Consider the following 12006-nt stretch of genomic DNA (forward strand, 5'->3'; position numbering starts at 1 on the left):
TTTTTTTTTTTTTTTTTTTTTTTTTTTTTTTTTTTTTAATGTGAGCCAGGATGGTGGGTCTGGGTGACATCTTTTAGGTGAAGCTGTTTTTTTCTTTTTTTTTTTTTTCCTTTTCCCCCTAGCAAAAATGCTGACGAGTTAATTTAACCACTTTTCAAATTAATGCTGGTTTCCCTGAATAGTTTCAGTTGTGAGAGAGAAGCTTAAAAACTCGCTAAAAATGTAAAAATATCTGATACAAGTTTTAGACGCACAATGAGGCTTTATGTTAAAGTATGCTTCCATTTTATTTTATTTTTTATTTTTTTAAATTTGTTGCAACATCTTGGAAACGAATGCTTTTGAGCCACGTTTTTTTTTTTTTTCGAAACAAAATGTTTTTCCTTTGACATTTCAGTCCCCTGCATTTGTAAATCTATTTTTGAGTAGACCTCAAGCTTAAAAAAATGATGTCCTTGATGGAAGCCCAAAATAGGTGACTCAGCTGAGAACGGGAACATCCTGAGGACTTCAGAGCAAGCCCAGTCCATTCAAAAAGCCATAAGTAGGGTTTTGGGGTTTGTTTTTTTTTTTTTTTTCATGCTCTTTTATTGCTTTTCCATCCCCTTGGCCTCAGAAGGGCTCAGACTCTTGTCCTGCACTGCTAACCGGTCCCTTGGTCACCCGCAGAGAGGAATCACAGCGCAGGTAGCTCTTGCTGATGGTCACAGGTTTGTAGGTAGAGGTCAGACTGTCCTATCCTTGAAAACAGGCATTAGTCAAGGGTGGGGGAAGATCCTGGTTGCTGACGGTCACAGATCTGTAGGTAGTGGGACAGGGAGAGGCAGAGTTCTTCCTTCGCCATCAATATTACTGTGCCGTGACTCTTTCTTGCGTTTACTTTCATGCCCACCTTCAGTGCGATCCCTATGTGAAGATTTCAGTGGGAAAGAAATCCATTAATGACCAAGAAAATTACATCCCTTGTACGCTGGAGCCCGTCTTTGGAAAGTAAGTTTTGGTTCTATCTGGATTCCATGGGAGGTTTTAATGTCATATTGAGGGAATAGGGCTGGGCCACCCTACATTCCCATGCCACCCTACATTCAAGGCCAGGTTGGACGGGGCTCAGAGCAACCTGATCTAGTTGAAGATGTCCCTGCTCATGGCAGTGGGGTTGGACTAGATGACCTGCAAAGGTCCCTGCCAGCCCAAACCGTGCTATGATTCCCTTGGTGTGCTCTCAGCTCATGTCCGACCTTGCTGAAGTGAGTCTGGCCTTGCCTGGACCACCTGGACCACCACTGCCCACCATGGCTCATGCTCATCTTCTCTCTGGGACTTGTGAGCTGTGGAGCATGGACTGGGCCTGCTCCATCATCGATGGGGACATCGGGAGGGTTGTTTAGATCAGAGATTCTCCTGTGGAGGCATCTGCCTCATCCCGCTGATGGTAGAGAGAGTCTGGGGAAACTCTGCTCCTCATTTAGGCACTTTGGTTAAATGTATGAAGAGAAGACATGATGAATGGAGAACTGTTTGATTAAGCTGTGGCATGGGATGCCTCAAAATCAGATGCTCCGCAAAAGAATTATCTATATAAACGTGATACGGACTGGTTGTGTGGTTTGCCTCGCAGTAGGGCCACAAACTTGTGATAAAAGGCAAAAGAAAATGTTGTTTTCAGAAAAGTGTTTTCGTCAAAGCTGGAAAGCACCACAGGGACCGGGCAAAGGGAGGGAGACGGAGGAAAACCTGGTGCTGAGGCTCCACGTGTCAATAGGGCTTTGGTCTCCCATCAGATGTAGGGGGTTATGCTTCAGCCCAAATGGGCAAGCTCTGCTCACGTGATGTCCAGAAGGTTTTCTTAGGCTCTCACCAGCTCAGGCTGTCAGTGCCATGGTACCTTCCCAACAAAGCAAGATGGAGAGGAAGATACACCCTCTGCAAGGATGGAGGAAGGAGAGGGGTCGCGAGGGTGACACTGGTGAGGCCTCGGAGGAGGGTGTGCATCAGAGGAGCCCTTCCCTCCTCCTCTGCCGGAGGGAGAGGCCAGCTCTGCCTGTCCTACGCGGTAGCCCCCCATCGAGCACGAGGGAGCCCTGGTCCCCGGTGGGCCAGGACCTACTGCCCTGTTGCAGAGCCCACAGCCAGACCGGGGTGAGCTCTGCTAGGCTGAGCAAGTCCTCCTTTGCCAAGCCTGGCTCCCAGCCAGAGCCCGTCTAGACAGCCTGCTGCACCTCCCACCCGGTCTTTAAAGCAAGATGTAAAACCGAGGTCCTGGCTGCTGGCGGCTGTTAAACCTCCCGTTTCACGAGCTGTTCCCTGGGCGGCTGGCTGCCCTCCAGCTTTAGCTAATTACTTTCTGCTGACCCCAGTTCCTCCTGCACTCTTAATTGGTGGCATAATCACTCACTTCCCCTCCTTAAAGGCTGCAGCGGGGTGGGTGCTGGCGGTGGGAATGGGCATCGTGTTTCTCCCCAGTGCTGCCTGCTGTTCAGCAGCAGGTGGAGGGGCTCCTGGTAGGGCTGGGCCAGACCCGTACTGTCCGGCTCACCCACCCGTACCACCTCCACGTGCTGGCATCCACGAGCACCAGCTCGGTCTGGACCGGGGTGTTGTGTTTTGGTAGGGTCTTGGTGCTTTGTCTCTTGCTGCCCTTGATTTGAGGAGGGAGAGGAAGGTTTTCTCTTGCTCTATTTTATGCCAGTATGTGGATTGTGGTGTAACGACGGCAGAGCAGATGGCACAGAAGAAAGGTGCTTAGGATTGGGAGGAGTGGACAAGGAGGCTTTGAGGGTCAGTCTCCGACCACAGGCTTGGCTCAAGCAGGCTTGATTCCTGTTTTAGACATTTGCTCTTTGGGCTCAAAGACCAGATGGTTTTCCAAAGCTGTCATTTCTCCCCCTTCCAAATTCCATGGCAGTGATGATTCCTGACTCTCACCTGCTGCTTTTTTTCCCTGGATATTGCAGTGACCACCATCATGTCCAGTCAGCAGATGGAGAAACTAAGCAGGGGAAAAGTTTGTTTGTGAATAATTCAACCAGGCAAAAGTAAACCCAAGGCAGGCTGGCTTAGCTGCATATCCACAAGCTAAGCCAGGACAACACAGCACAGGTAGCGCTGGACCAGCATGACAGAGATGTGCAGTGGGTGTACGGCCCTTCCCAGCACTGGGGGGTTGAGAGGGTGTGTGGGTCTGTTCCCCGTGGGGCTCTCAGCGGCGTGAACCTCCATCTCATGGGTGTTTCTCGGCTTCCCTTGCGCAGGATGTTCGAGCTGAGCTGCACTCTGCCCCTGGAGAAGGACTTGAAGGTCACGCTCTACGACTACGACCTCCTGTCGAAGGATGAGAAGATTGGGGAGACCGTCATAGACCTGGAGAACCGGTTCCTGTCAAAATACGGGGCGCGCTGCGGCCTCCCCCAAACCTACTGCGTGTGCGTACCTCTGCGGGCTCGGGCAGTGGGTCTCCAGCTGCCAGGGCTGTGAGGTGCACAGCTGGCCATGGGCACCAGGGCTGTGATGTCTCAGCCCAGGGGCCTGCTGTCCCAGGGCTGTCCCGGGGGGACCTGAGCGGTGCTGTACTTCACCCCAGGGATATGTCTTCAGACAGATTCGCACCAGGGGAGCCCCTCGTTTGAGGAACTTCCCTGAGCCCTGGTGCTGCCCCATGAAATGATTCAGATAACAGAAATGTCCTTGGGGACATCCTGTTACATCCCTGATGCCTCTTGGGCTCACCGTGGTGAAGACATCCCCCATGCCCAGGGCCAGCTGGAAGGTGACGTGGTGGGTCTGGGGGGGGCGCTATGAGGGCACCCCAGCCCTGCAGGTGGGGGCTGAGTGGGCTGTGGGACGTGCAGGACCTTCCTCAGACCAGCCGGCTTCTGTGCAACGCTGCTGCTGCCCCGTGCTGAGGCTGGAAGTTGTTTTCTCATGTGTCTGGTTTTCCGCTCGTTTGGTTTCAGCTCTGGACCCAACCAATGGCGAGACCAGCTCCGTCCTTCCCAGCTGCTTCACCTCTTCTCCCTGCAGCACAACTACAAGGCTCCCACCTACAAGTCTGACCGGGTCATCTTCAGGGAGCAAGAGTACGTCCTCTCTGAACTGGGTAAGGTGACAGGCTGCTCCGGGGTTCCAAGCGGCTTTCCTTCTCCCGGAGCACGAGATGGAGCTGGAGGTCATGGACATATCCCAGTGGGGGTTATCACGGGGCCAAGACTGGGTGATGGGCACGTCCCCAACCTCCTCACCTTGCTGCCCACATTGGCTCTGCACCTCTCCTAAGCCTGGCTCTGCCCCAAAGGCTGCAGGTTAACCTCGGCCTTGAGCGAGCGCCCTTTGCTGCTTGCAGGCTGGGCGCAGCACAGTCCATCGCAGCCAGAGAGGCTCCAGCCTGACCTGCCAGCTGCTCCTTGGGCTGGAGGAGGGAGTTGTGCCGGTTACATCGCTGCGTTTCGGGGCTGGAGTCACTAGAGGGAGACAATATCATGCACACAGAGCCCAGCATCTCGCACCGCAGCTCCCGCCTCAGGGTGCTCCAGCTGGAAGTGCAAAATCAGCCTCTGCCAGCAAAGAGAAAATGTCACTGAATGCTGGAGGAGGCATTTTCTTGTTTGCGCAAAAAGATCCCAGCGCTGACACCTGCAATAGCCTGGGCATCAACTTGCGCCTGTCTAACTGGCATCCTTGGGGCAGAAGTGTGCCTGTTAGAGAAAACTCTGCCTTAAAGCATGGAAAAGGCGTTTTGGCCCAGGGAGGAGCTGAAACCCCACTGTTCATGGCCCAGGAGCTGCAGTGTGACTTTATTAAGGCCACTAGAGCATTGCAGAGTCACCAAGGAGGACTTGGCCTGCAGGGGCCCGAGTCAAGGCACAACCCAGGGCTGATCCTTCTCCCTGCTCTTGGGAATCAAGGCACAAATTCATGGTTTTCCCCTTAGGAGGAGGAGTGGGGAAGCAATGGCTCCTTTGCAGCCTCTTGTTATATGAAAGGTTTTCAGCAAGGGCTGGAAAGGTGTTAAACTGAGCGGGGTCTTCCCCCCTCTCCCAGCCCCTGCCTTTCACCTTCCTCTGCTTTAATGGCAATCAGTTCAAAAAACAGAACAAAGTCTGATGCTTGACCTCGAGGAGATCTGGAAACCAGCTGTGTTCGCAGAGCAATGTCAGATCTGAACCTGGCGGTATAAAGTGAAGCTATTAAACACGAGAGCATGGGTTTTACAAGCACTGCACCCGGACCATTATTCCATAACCCCCACATTTGTTGTTTTCTGAGAGGGGCTTTTTCTTTTTCCTGTACATACACACACACACACACACACACACACACACACGCCAGGTTTCCACTGCTTGGGAAATAGCCCATATGTCTGAAGTTAACCACTTCAAGATATTGCCAAGAAAGGAGCTGGGATATATCACCTGAAAGTTGCAGAGCTGTAATAATATTTATGGAGCGCATTTCATTTCAAAGGTCCTCGAAGGTGCATGGCCTTGAAACGCTGTGGCTGAAAGGCAACTGTCCCGGGGGGGGTGTCCTCTGCCAGCCCTGGCGTGGCACGAGGGATGGGGCGGCAGGAGCAGGCTCAGCCAAGGCCACACCTGGGTGGATGTAACGAGGATCCTCGGTGCTGGGGCAGAGAAGGCAGAAATGTCCGTTACTGATCGGCCTTGTTTGACCTATTTGCGGAGGGATTAGGGTCTGGTGTGGAGCAGGTGAGGAGGTGGAGGTGGTCTCATGTCTGCTCACGGCTGGCTCGGTGATCGCTGCGTGCTGGCCTGTTCTGATGAAAGACCACAAATCCCCCAGTGGGAGCAGTGAGGACCAGAGCAGGGACTGGGAGCAGCCACGGAGCTGTGCTGGTGGTGTCCGCGTGTCCCTCCTCTCCCTCTCATTTCTGGCTTTCACCCCGACCCCAGCAGAGAAGAAGTGGGACCCTGCAGAAAGCTCATTCCCACTGCACTCCCCTCTGCCCAGCTGCAGATCCCGGATGGTTTTAAATGATGGGATTTAAACAATATCCATCACATGAGGGCTTGAAAATGGCAGCAGAGCAGACTCTTTAATCTCCTCTCCCTGCAGAGCTTTGATCACACATTAGATAACCCTTTGCTGGGGTGGGAACGGCAGCGGAGCAGCAGCATGGGCTAGAGGGCTGCTGGGGACCGTGCAGCCCCAACCACTGTGGTTTTAGGGGGCCTGAACCCTTGAGCAGGATTAAAGACTGGACTCTCCTTTCCAGTGCTTCAACACGGTCCTTGTGGTGTTTCACCTGCTGTGATTTGGGGAGGGGGGGACTCACACAAGACTCCCCGCAGGTCCCTGTCCCATTGCAGGATGGTTTGCCCACAGGTCCCACTGGGAACGGGTCACCATGTGCCCCAGGGGCTTTGTGACCATGATGGATTTGCAAAGTGTTGCTCCTCCTGCTCGCTCCTGGCTGCAGTGGTGGGCTGGGGCTTGCTCCCACCGGGCGGTCAGGGTCCGGCCCCGCACAGCCATGGCCCGGTGTAACGCTGCTCTACTTTTCTGCTCTGTGGCAGAGGATGGAAAACCCCTCAACCCCCACCTGGGGCCGGTGGAGGAGCGTCTCGCCTTGTACGCCCTGCGGAGACAGGGGCTGGTGCCGGAGCACGTGGAGACGAGGCCGCTGTACAGCCCTCTGCAGCCAGACATCGAGCAGGTGGGTGTGTGCCGTGTCCGGGACAAGGCCACGAGCATCATCTCCTTTGGGGGCAATGCTGACCCGGGTGGCTGGCTCTTCTGCTGATCGAGGATGCCAGTTACACTCAGACACCAGAGTAAAAAGAGCAGGCTTATTTTACTGTTAATAATGAAAGAATATAACTAACTAATACAGAAAATAAGTGGTAAGAAAAATACTTGTTACACTTACTTATTCCTACACACAAACAAGGCAATGCACCTAATCGTTACTACAGTGATTAAGAAAGATCCCTCACCACTTGCATCTGTAACCATCACCCAGCCCCGGCCGCAGCGGGGATTTGGAGAACCTTTCCCTGCAAGTGGGGAGTCCTACACGGTGTGTCCATCCATAGCTGAGGCACCCAGAGTCGCTGTGAGTGACTTAAATACCCCCAAATCCGCAAAACAGAACAGCTGGCACCTTTGTTTTGAGCGGACGCGTCTGGTTTCATCCTCCTGTTGGATTCCACCCAGAGCCTGGCCAGGGCTTGGGGGGAGACCCAAGGGAGGGTCTAACAAGGTGAACACTTGGGTGCTTGGCCTTGGACGAGGCTGAGCGAGGGCAGTTGGATATATTCTCGCAGCATTCCATCCTTAGTGCTGATTAGATTCCCTCTGAGCTGCATCTTCCACTAGTGAGCGTGCGTATTTGGCTAACGATCAGATACCAATAGCTAACGCTAACGGTACTACAGATTTTACTAATTAACAGATACTACTAATGGATAATGTTGAGTTGTGAGGTTCATCTAGAGGTCAGCCTTGTTTCAGGATCTATTATTCAGGCCCCGGCACTGCCCTGGCTGGCTGTGGAGCTGCACCGGGGACACCTGCCCTGGGAGAGGGGCTTTTCCCAGGGCGGGGAGTCAGCAGAGCACCGACTGTCAGACTCAGCAGCTGACTTGCCTGGGGAGATCAATTCCAGCCTCTTGTGTTCATTTTTCATCAGCATTTGCTCATCATTTTAAAAAAAAATTTAAATTATTTTTGTGAGAAAGCCACTCCTGATCTGAAAGTCTTAATGCAGAATTCTTCTGTAACGGTAACGGCACCGCAGGCTCCTCTGGCAACGCAGCAGATGATTTCTGCAGCATGAACCCGCCCTCGGAGGTGCAAAGTGTTAGTGCTGCTGCAGACTGGATGTTTTTAAGCCAAATGAAAACTAAACGGGCTTCCACCCAAAACCAATCAAAATCCAGGTATCTGTACTTAGCCTAACCCCTTCTCTTTGATTAACACATATGTGTGCTTTATGCATTTGGATCAAAACCCGCCGCTTCCTGAAGAACAAGATGATTAATTATCGTCTGTCATACATGTTCCAGTTGCATTGCAAAGGCGGTTTCAGGAGACCGGCTCTGCAGCTGGTGTAAACGTGTGCGGCTCCTGCTCGGCACCACTTCAGCCCTTTCCCCTCCGTGGATCATTTTTAAGCAGACCACCTCCCCAGCCATGGGAGAGGAGAGTTGTGGCAGAAGTAAATGCACTGACAATTGCTCCAGCACCTTTTTTTTGGTGTTAATTCACCCAATGGAAAGGACAATTAGAGGCAGGAGGTGGCTGCTATCAGTTGACAAGTGGGTCTGTGCTGTTCTCACAAGTGTCACGGTCTTGGACCAGCCGTGGAGACTCGGGAAGGTGCTTCCTCCGTGACATGGGCTTGGCGGAGGAATTGGGGTCTGCCCCGCGCTGGTGCTTCTAGCCAAGAGTATCCGTGGGGGTGATGCTGGGGCCGGGGGATTAACCCGTGTGACGCAGCACGTGTCGCACTGGGGGCAGTTCCCAAAAGCGCGGCTTTGCCCTGCGCCAGAGCCCCAGCGCACCCTGGCTCTGTCGGGCTGTGTGTAGTGAGCTAAAAGCCAGGTCGGGCTTTTAAAGTTTTCTGCTGAAATGGAAGATTTTGCTTGCCAAAAAGCTAGCAAACCACAATCCCCTCTGTGACAGGCTGATTGTCAAAGGATGGCTTTTTCTTTTTCTTTTTTTTTTTTTTCCTTCAACCCTTGAGACTGCACAGTAAAATATTTTATTGGCACCCATTGGTGTTTTACAGGAAAAGAGACCACCTAAAAAACACCCCCCTGAGATTTGAGCTGCGTTTCTGCTGCTCCTGGAAGGTTTTTGTGAAAGGGGAATTAGACTCCTCTCTCCTCACTCCATCCTCCACTCCCATGGTCTGAAACCCATAAACCAGCTCTCCAGCTGGTGACAGCTAGTGGCACCAAGGAAAACAAGAGAGCTGCCTGCTTCTCCAGCACCTCCACGGACCTAGTCTTTAGTCTGTGCCTATGTGAAGATAGCGTGAGAGTTAAAGCCAGAGTGCACCTTCAGCTTATCCAGACCAACCACTTAAATACTGCAAGGCATTAACATATACCCAGCTATCACTAAAATAATTTTAGTATATTACTTAATGACACTTTTCCATTAAGGAAATCTTAGTTTTCAACTCAGGAACACTGGAGCACTTGATATTTTCTCTCTCCACCGCTGGGTCTTACTGAGGAGGTGAAGGTAACCCAGTCAGGCTCACGTGTCTTTCTTTCCATTCAGGGAAAGCTACAGATGTGGGTGGATCTATTCCCGAAATCTCTGGGCCAGCCTGGCCCCCCTTTCAACATCACGCCACGCAAAGCCAAGAGGTGACTTGTTTTTCATTTCCTACTCGGTGCGGTGCTGGTTCCAGCATCTTCTGTCTGTGAGGGGAGAGGAGAGGGCTTGGAGATGTCAGATGGGGAGGGGTTCACCTGCCCAGCTGAGAAACTGTGTGGGCTCGTCTTCAGAGAAAGATGACTCACATCTTAGCTCCTTCAGCTGAACAGCTGTGTAGCACAATCAGCCCCACCAGGTGGGCCCGGACCAAGATTTCCACCCTCTCATGTCGCTTGTGCTCCTGGGGCTGTCCAGGTTCTTCTTGCGCTGCATCATCTGGAACACCAAGGACGTCATCCTCGACGACCTCAGCATCACTGGGGAGAAGATGAGTGACATCTACGTCAAAGGGTAAGCCACCCCGCTCCTGCGTCCCCCGGGTACCGTGGGCCAAAGGCGCAAGGGCAGCAGGGAAGGAGTTAACACGGCCCTTGCTGTGGTAGAACCCCACGGGGGTGAAGGGGCCCTTCGTGCTTCTCCAGCGACGGATCCAGCTCCTTGGCAGACACGTCTCTGCTAGGCTCATCACTGCTGCGCGATGTCAAGTTTTTCTTTGCATCTCTTGGCTGTTTACACGACAATATTTACATTTAGAGAGATAAGATGTGGGGAAGCAGCCCGGCCACTGGAGACAGGGGCACGTAGTCTCCATTTCCACTGCCAGCTCCTTCCCAGTGCCTCTCCCAGGACAACGGTGGGCTTGTTCCAAATACATAGGTTGGCTTGTTTGAATAGCTGCTTTTTTTTTTTTCTTTTTTTTTTTTTTTTTTTTAATTCCCATTTTTTCCTTGAAGCACTCAAAAATGTGGCAACCAGCAGTAACTCCTCTGGCACATTCCCTTCTCTGCCTGACTCCATTTATGTTTTATCTTGTGTAAAATGGTGCAATCCCAGCCAAGGGACTTACTTATTTTGTGCGTTCTTCGGATTTATGGACAGGAAGAGGTAGGATTTTGAAACAGACTGTAAATCCCTTTTTTACAATCCCAATTTTCCTCCTGTAAATCCAGAATGCGTGCTGCTTACCTGGTATTCACATCAAGTGCATTGTTATCAGCTCCAGCTAAGCTGCTCTGGGCACTCTGGGGCTCTGAAATCGTGCTTGCAAGGTGTTACCGGGAAGGCGAGAGCATCCAGTGCTTGCTGACATCCCTCGCCTGGCTTTCAGCATCCCCAATGACCAAGCAAACCTCGCAGTGCTGTAAATGAGTTAAAAATCTTGCTCAACTTCCTCGTCTCCCCCCCTCCGAAATGCCTGCATCACTAGCATCTCTGGGTAAGGCCTGACTAATCCTACTGGGAGGAGACACGGGGTCCTTCTTGTGCTGAAGCATCTGCCCTACAGACCGGAGCCCCAGTGGGCCAAGGGCCTGTGGTGGGGACCACTCCTTCCCTCCACTGCTACCTCCCGAGCAGGGGGGAGCCTCCTTTAGGGTGAGCTTTTACCTGTGGCTTTCCTTCAGAAGATCTCACAGCGCTTCTCCGAGGAGGCTGTTGCCAGTTTATTCTCCATTTTAGCCATTAACCAAGGCCAGGGCTGGAATCTCAGTCTCCTGGACGTTATCTTCTACATAATATGTAAGTTATTGTTGAGTCAGTTGAGGCAGGTAAACGAAATAGGAGCTTTTCTGTTATGCCTGAGGCAGTTGCCATCTATTTTCTTTAATTTAATCAGTTATTATTGATCATCTTACAACAGCACGAAGAAGTCTCAACCCAGTCGAGGCTGTGCAAGGCTGAGTGCGGAGAGCCCTCCCCTTCCTGAAGACTTGTGCTGTAGGCAGGCAAAAGAGTGAAGCGTAGGGAAATAATTTTCTTTAGGAACTGAAGATTTTTTTTTAATTTTTTTGAGCTAACAGGCCTCTCTATCACTGTCATAGATGAAGGGTATTTTTGTATTGTTTTCATAACGAAATTTTCCAATAAAAAATGTTACGACACCAAGAGGATGGACCAACACCGACCAAGGTCACACGGGAGGTGGGAGGTTTTCATTCGTTATCTTGCAAGCTTTTCAAGATATTTCAAGGTAAAACCAGTGCTTTGAGCCAATTGGACTAGAAGTTTCCAGAGTCCCCATCCAACCAACCACCACTACTAAGGTTTATGTGCTATTAGGTCACATCTTTTATACCCCACCTTCACCCCTTTTGGGTTCCTAAATAAAAGGGTGGCCTGGCCCCTCCTTTGCTCGTGCTGAGCGAAGAGGGAGGCGTGCACGTTTTGAGAACAAAGTTGCCTCTTGGATTTAAGAACCCAGCTTGGCCTTTGGGTACTGCACTTACCTTAAGAGGCATGGATCGGAAAAATACTGAACGTATTAACGGACTAAAAACCCACTCAGTCCTGTTAAGTGCAAACCCCTTACGTATAGCTCAGAAAATACCCCACCTGAAAATTACTGGAGTCTGGGGAGGTGTGTTGGGAAGGTATCAGGATGTGTTTGCCCAGATTCCGTACTCTCACATGGACGTCTGCTGGTGGCCCTGCTCAGGGGCAGGAGGATGAGCCTTTGGTTGGTCACCACGGCCATTCCTACGTTACGTTTTTAATTCTGAGGCACCGTGACACGAATGCTTTTGATTTCTGGCATCTCTTTTCCTGCAGCGGGGAGGGTGCAGCAAATCCTGCAAGAAAACACCCCCCCCCCCCCCCCCCCCC

The 12006-nt window shown here is 51.8% G+C and overlaps 1 protein-coding gene across 1 annotated transcript in view; it reads left to right on the forward strand.

The window, feature by feature from the left end:
* The window catches only part of DYSF (dysferlin), an 86841-nt gene that overhangs the window by 54634 nt on the left and 20201 nt on the right, over positions 1-12006 (forward strand). Inside the window, exons 42-47 of the mRNA XM_026846857.1 lie at positions 806-990; positions 3252-3422; positions 3954-4096; positions 6531-6670; positions 9247-9335; positions 9601-9696. Coding sequence (XP_026702658.1) covers positions 806-990; positions 3252-3422; positions 3954-4096; positions 6531-6670; positions 9247-9335; positions 9601-9696 — 824 coding nt within the window. The remainder of the gene's footprint in view (positions 1-805; positions 991-3251; positions 3423-3953; positions 4097-6530; positions 6671-9246; positions 9336-9600; positions 9697-12006) is intronic.

The sequence above is a fragment of the Athene cunicularia genome (assembly GCF_003259725.1).
Source record: "Athene cunicularia isolate RWA chromosome 4 unlocalized genomic scaffold, athCun1 chr4_part1, whole genome shotgun sequence".
NCBI lineage: Eukaryota > Metazoa > Chordata > Aves > Strigiformes > Strigidae > Athene > Athene cunicularia.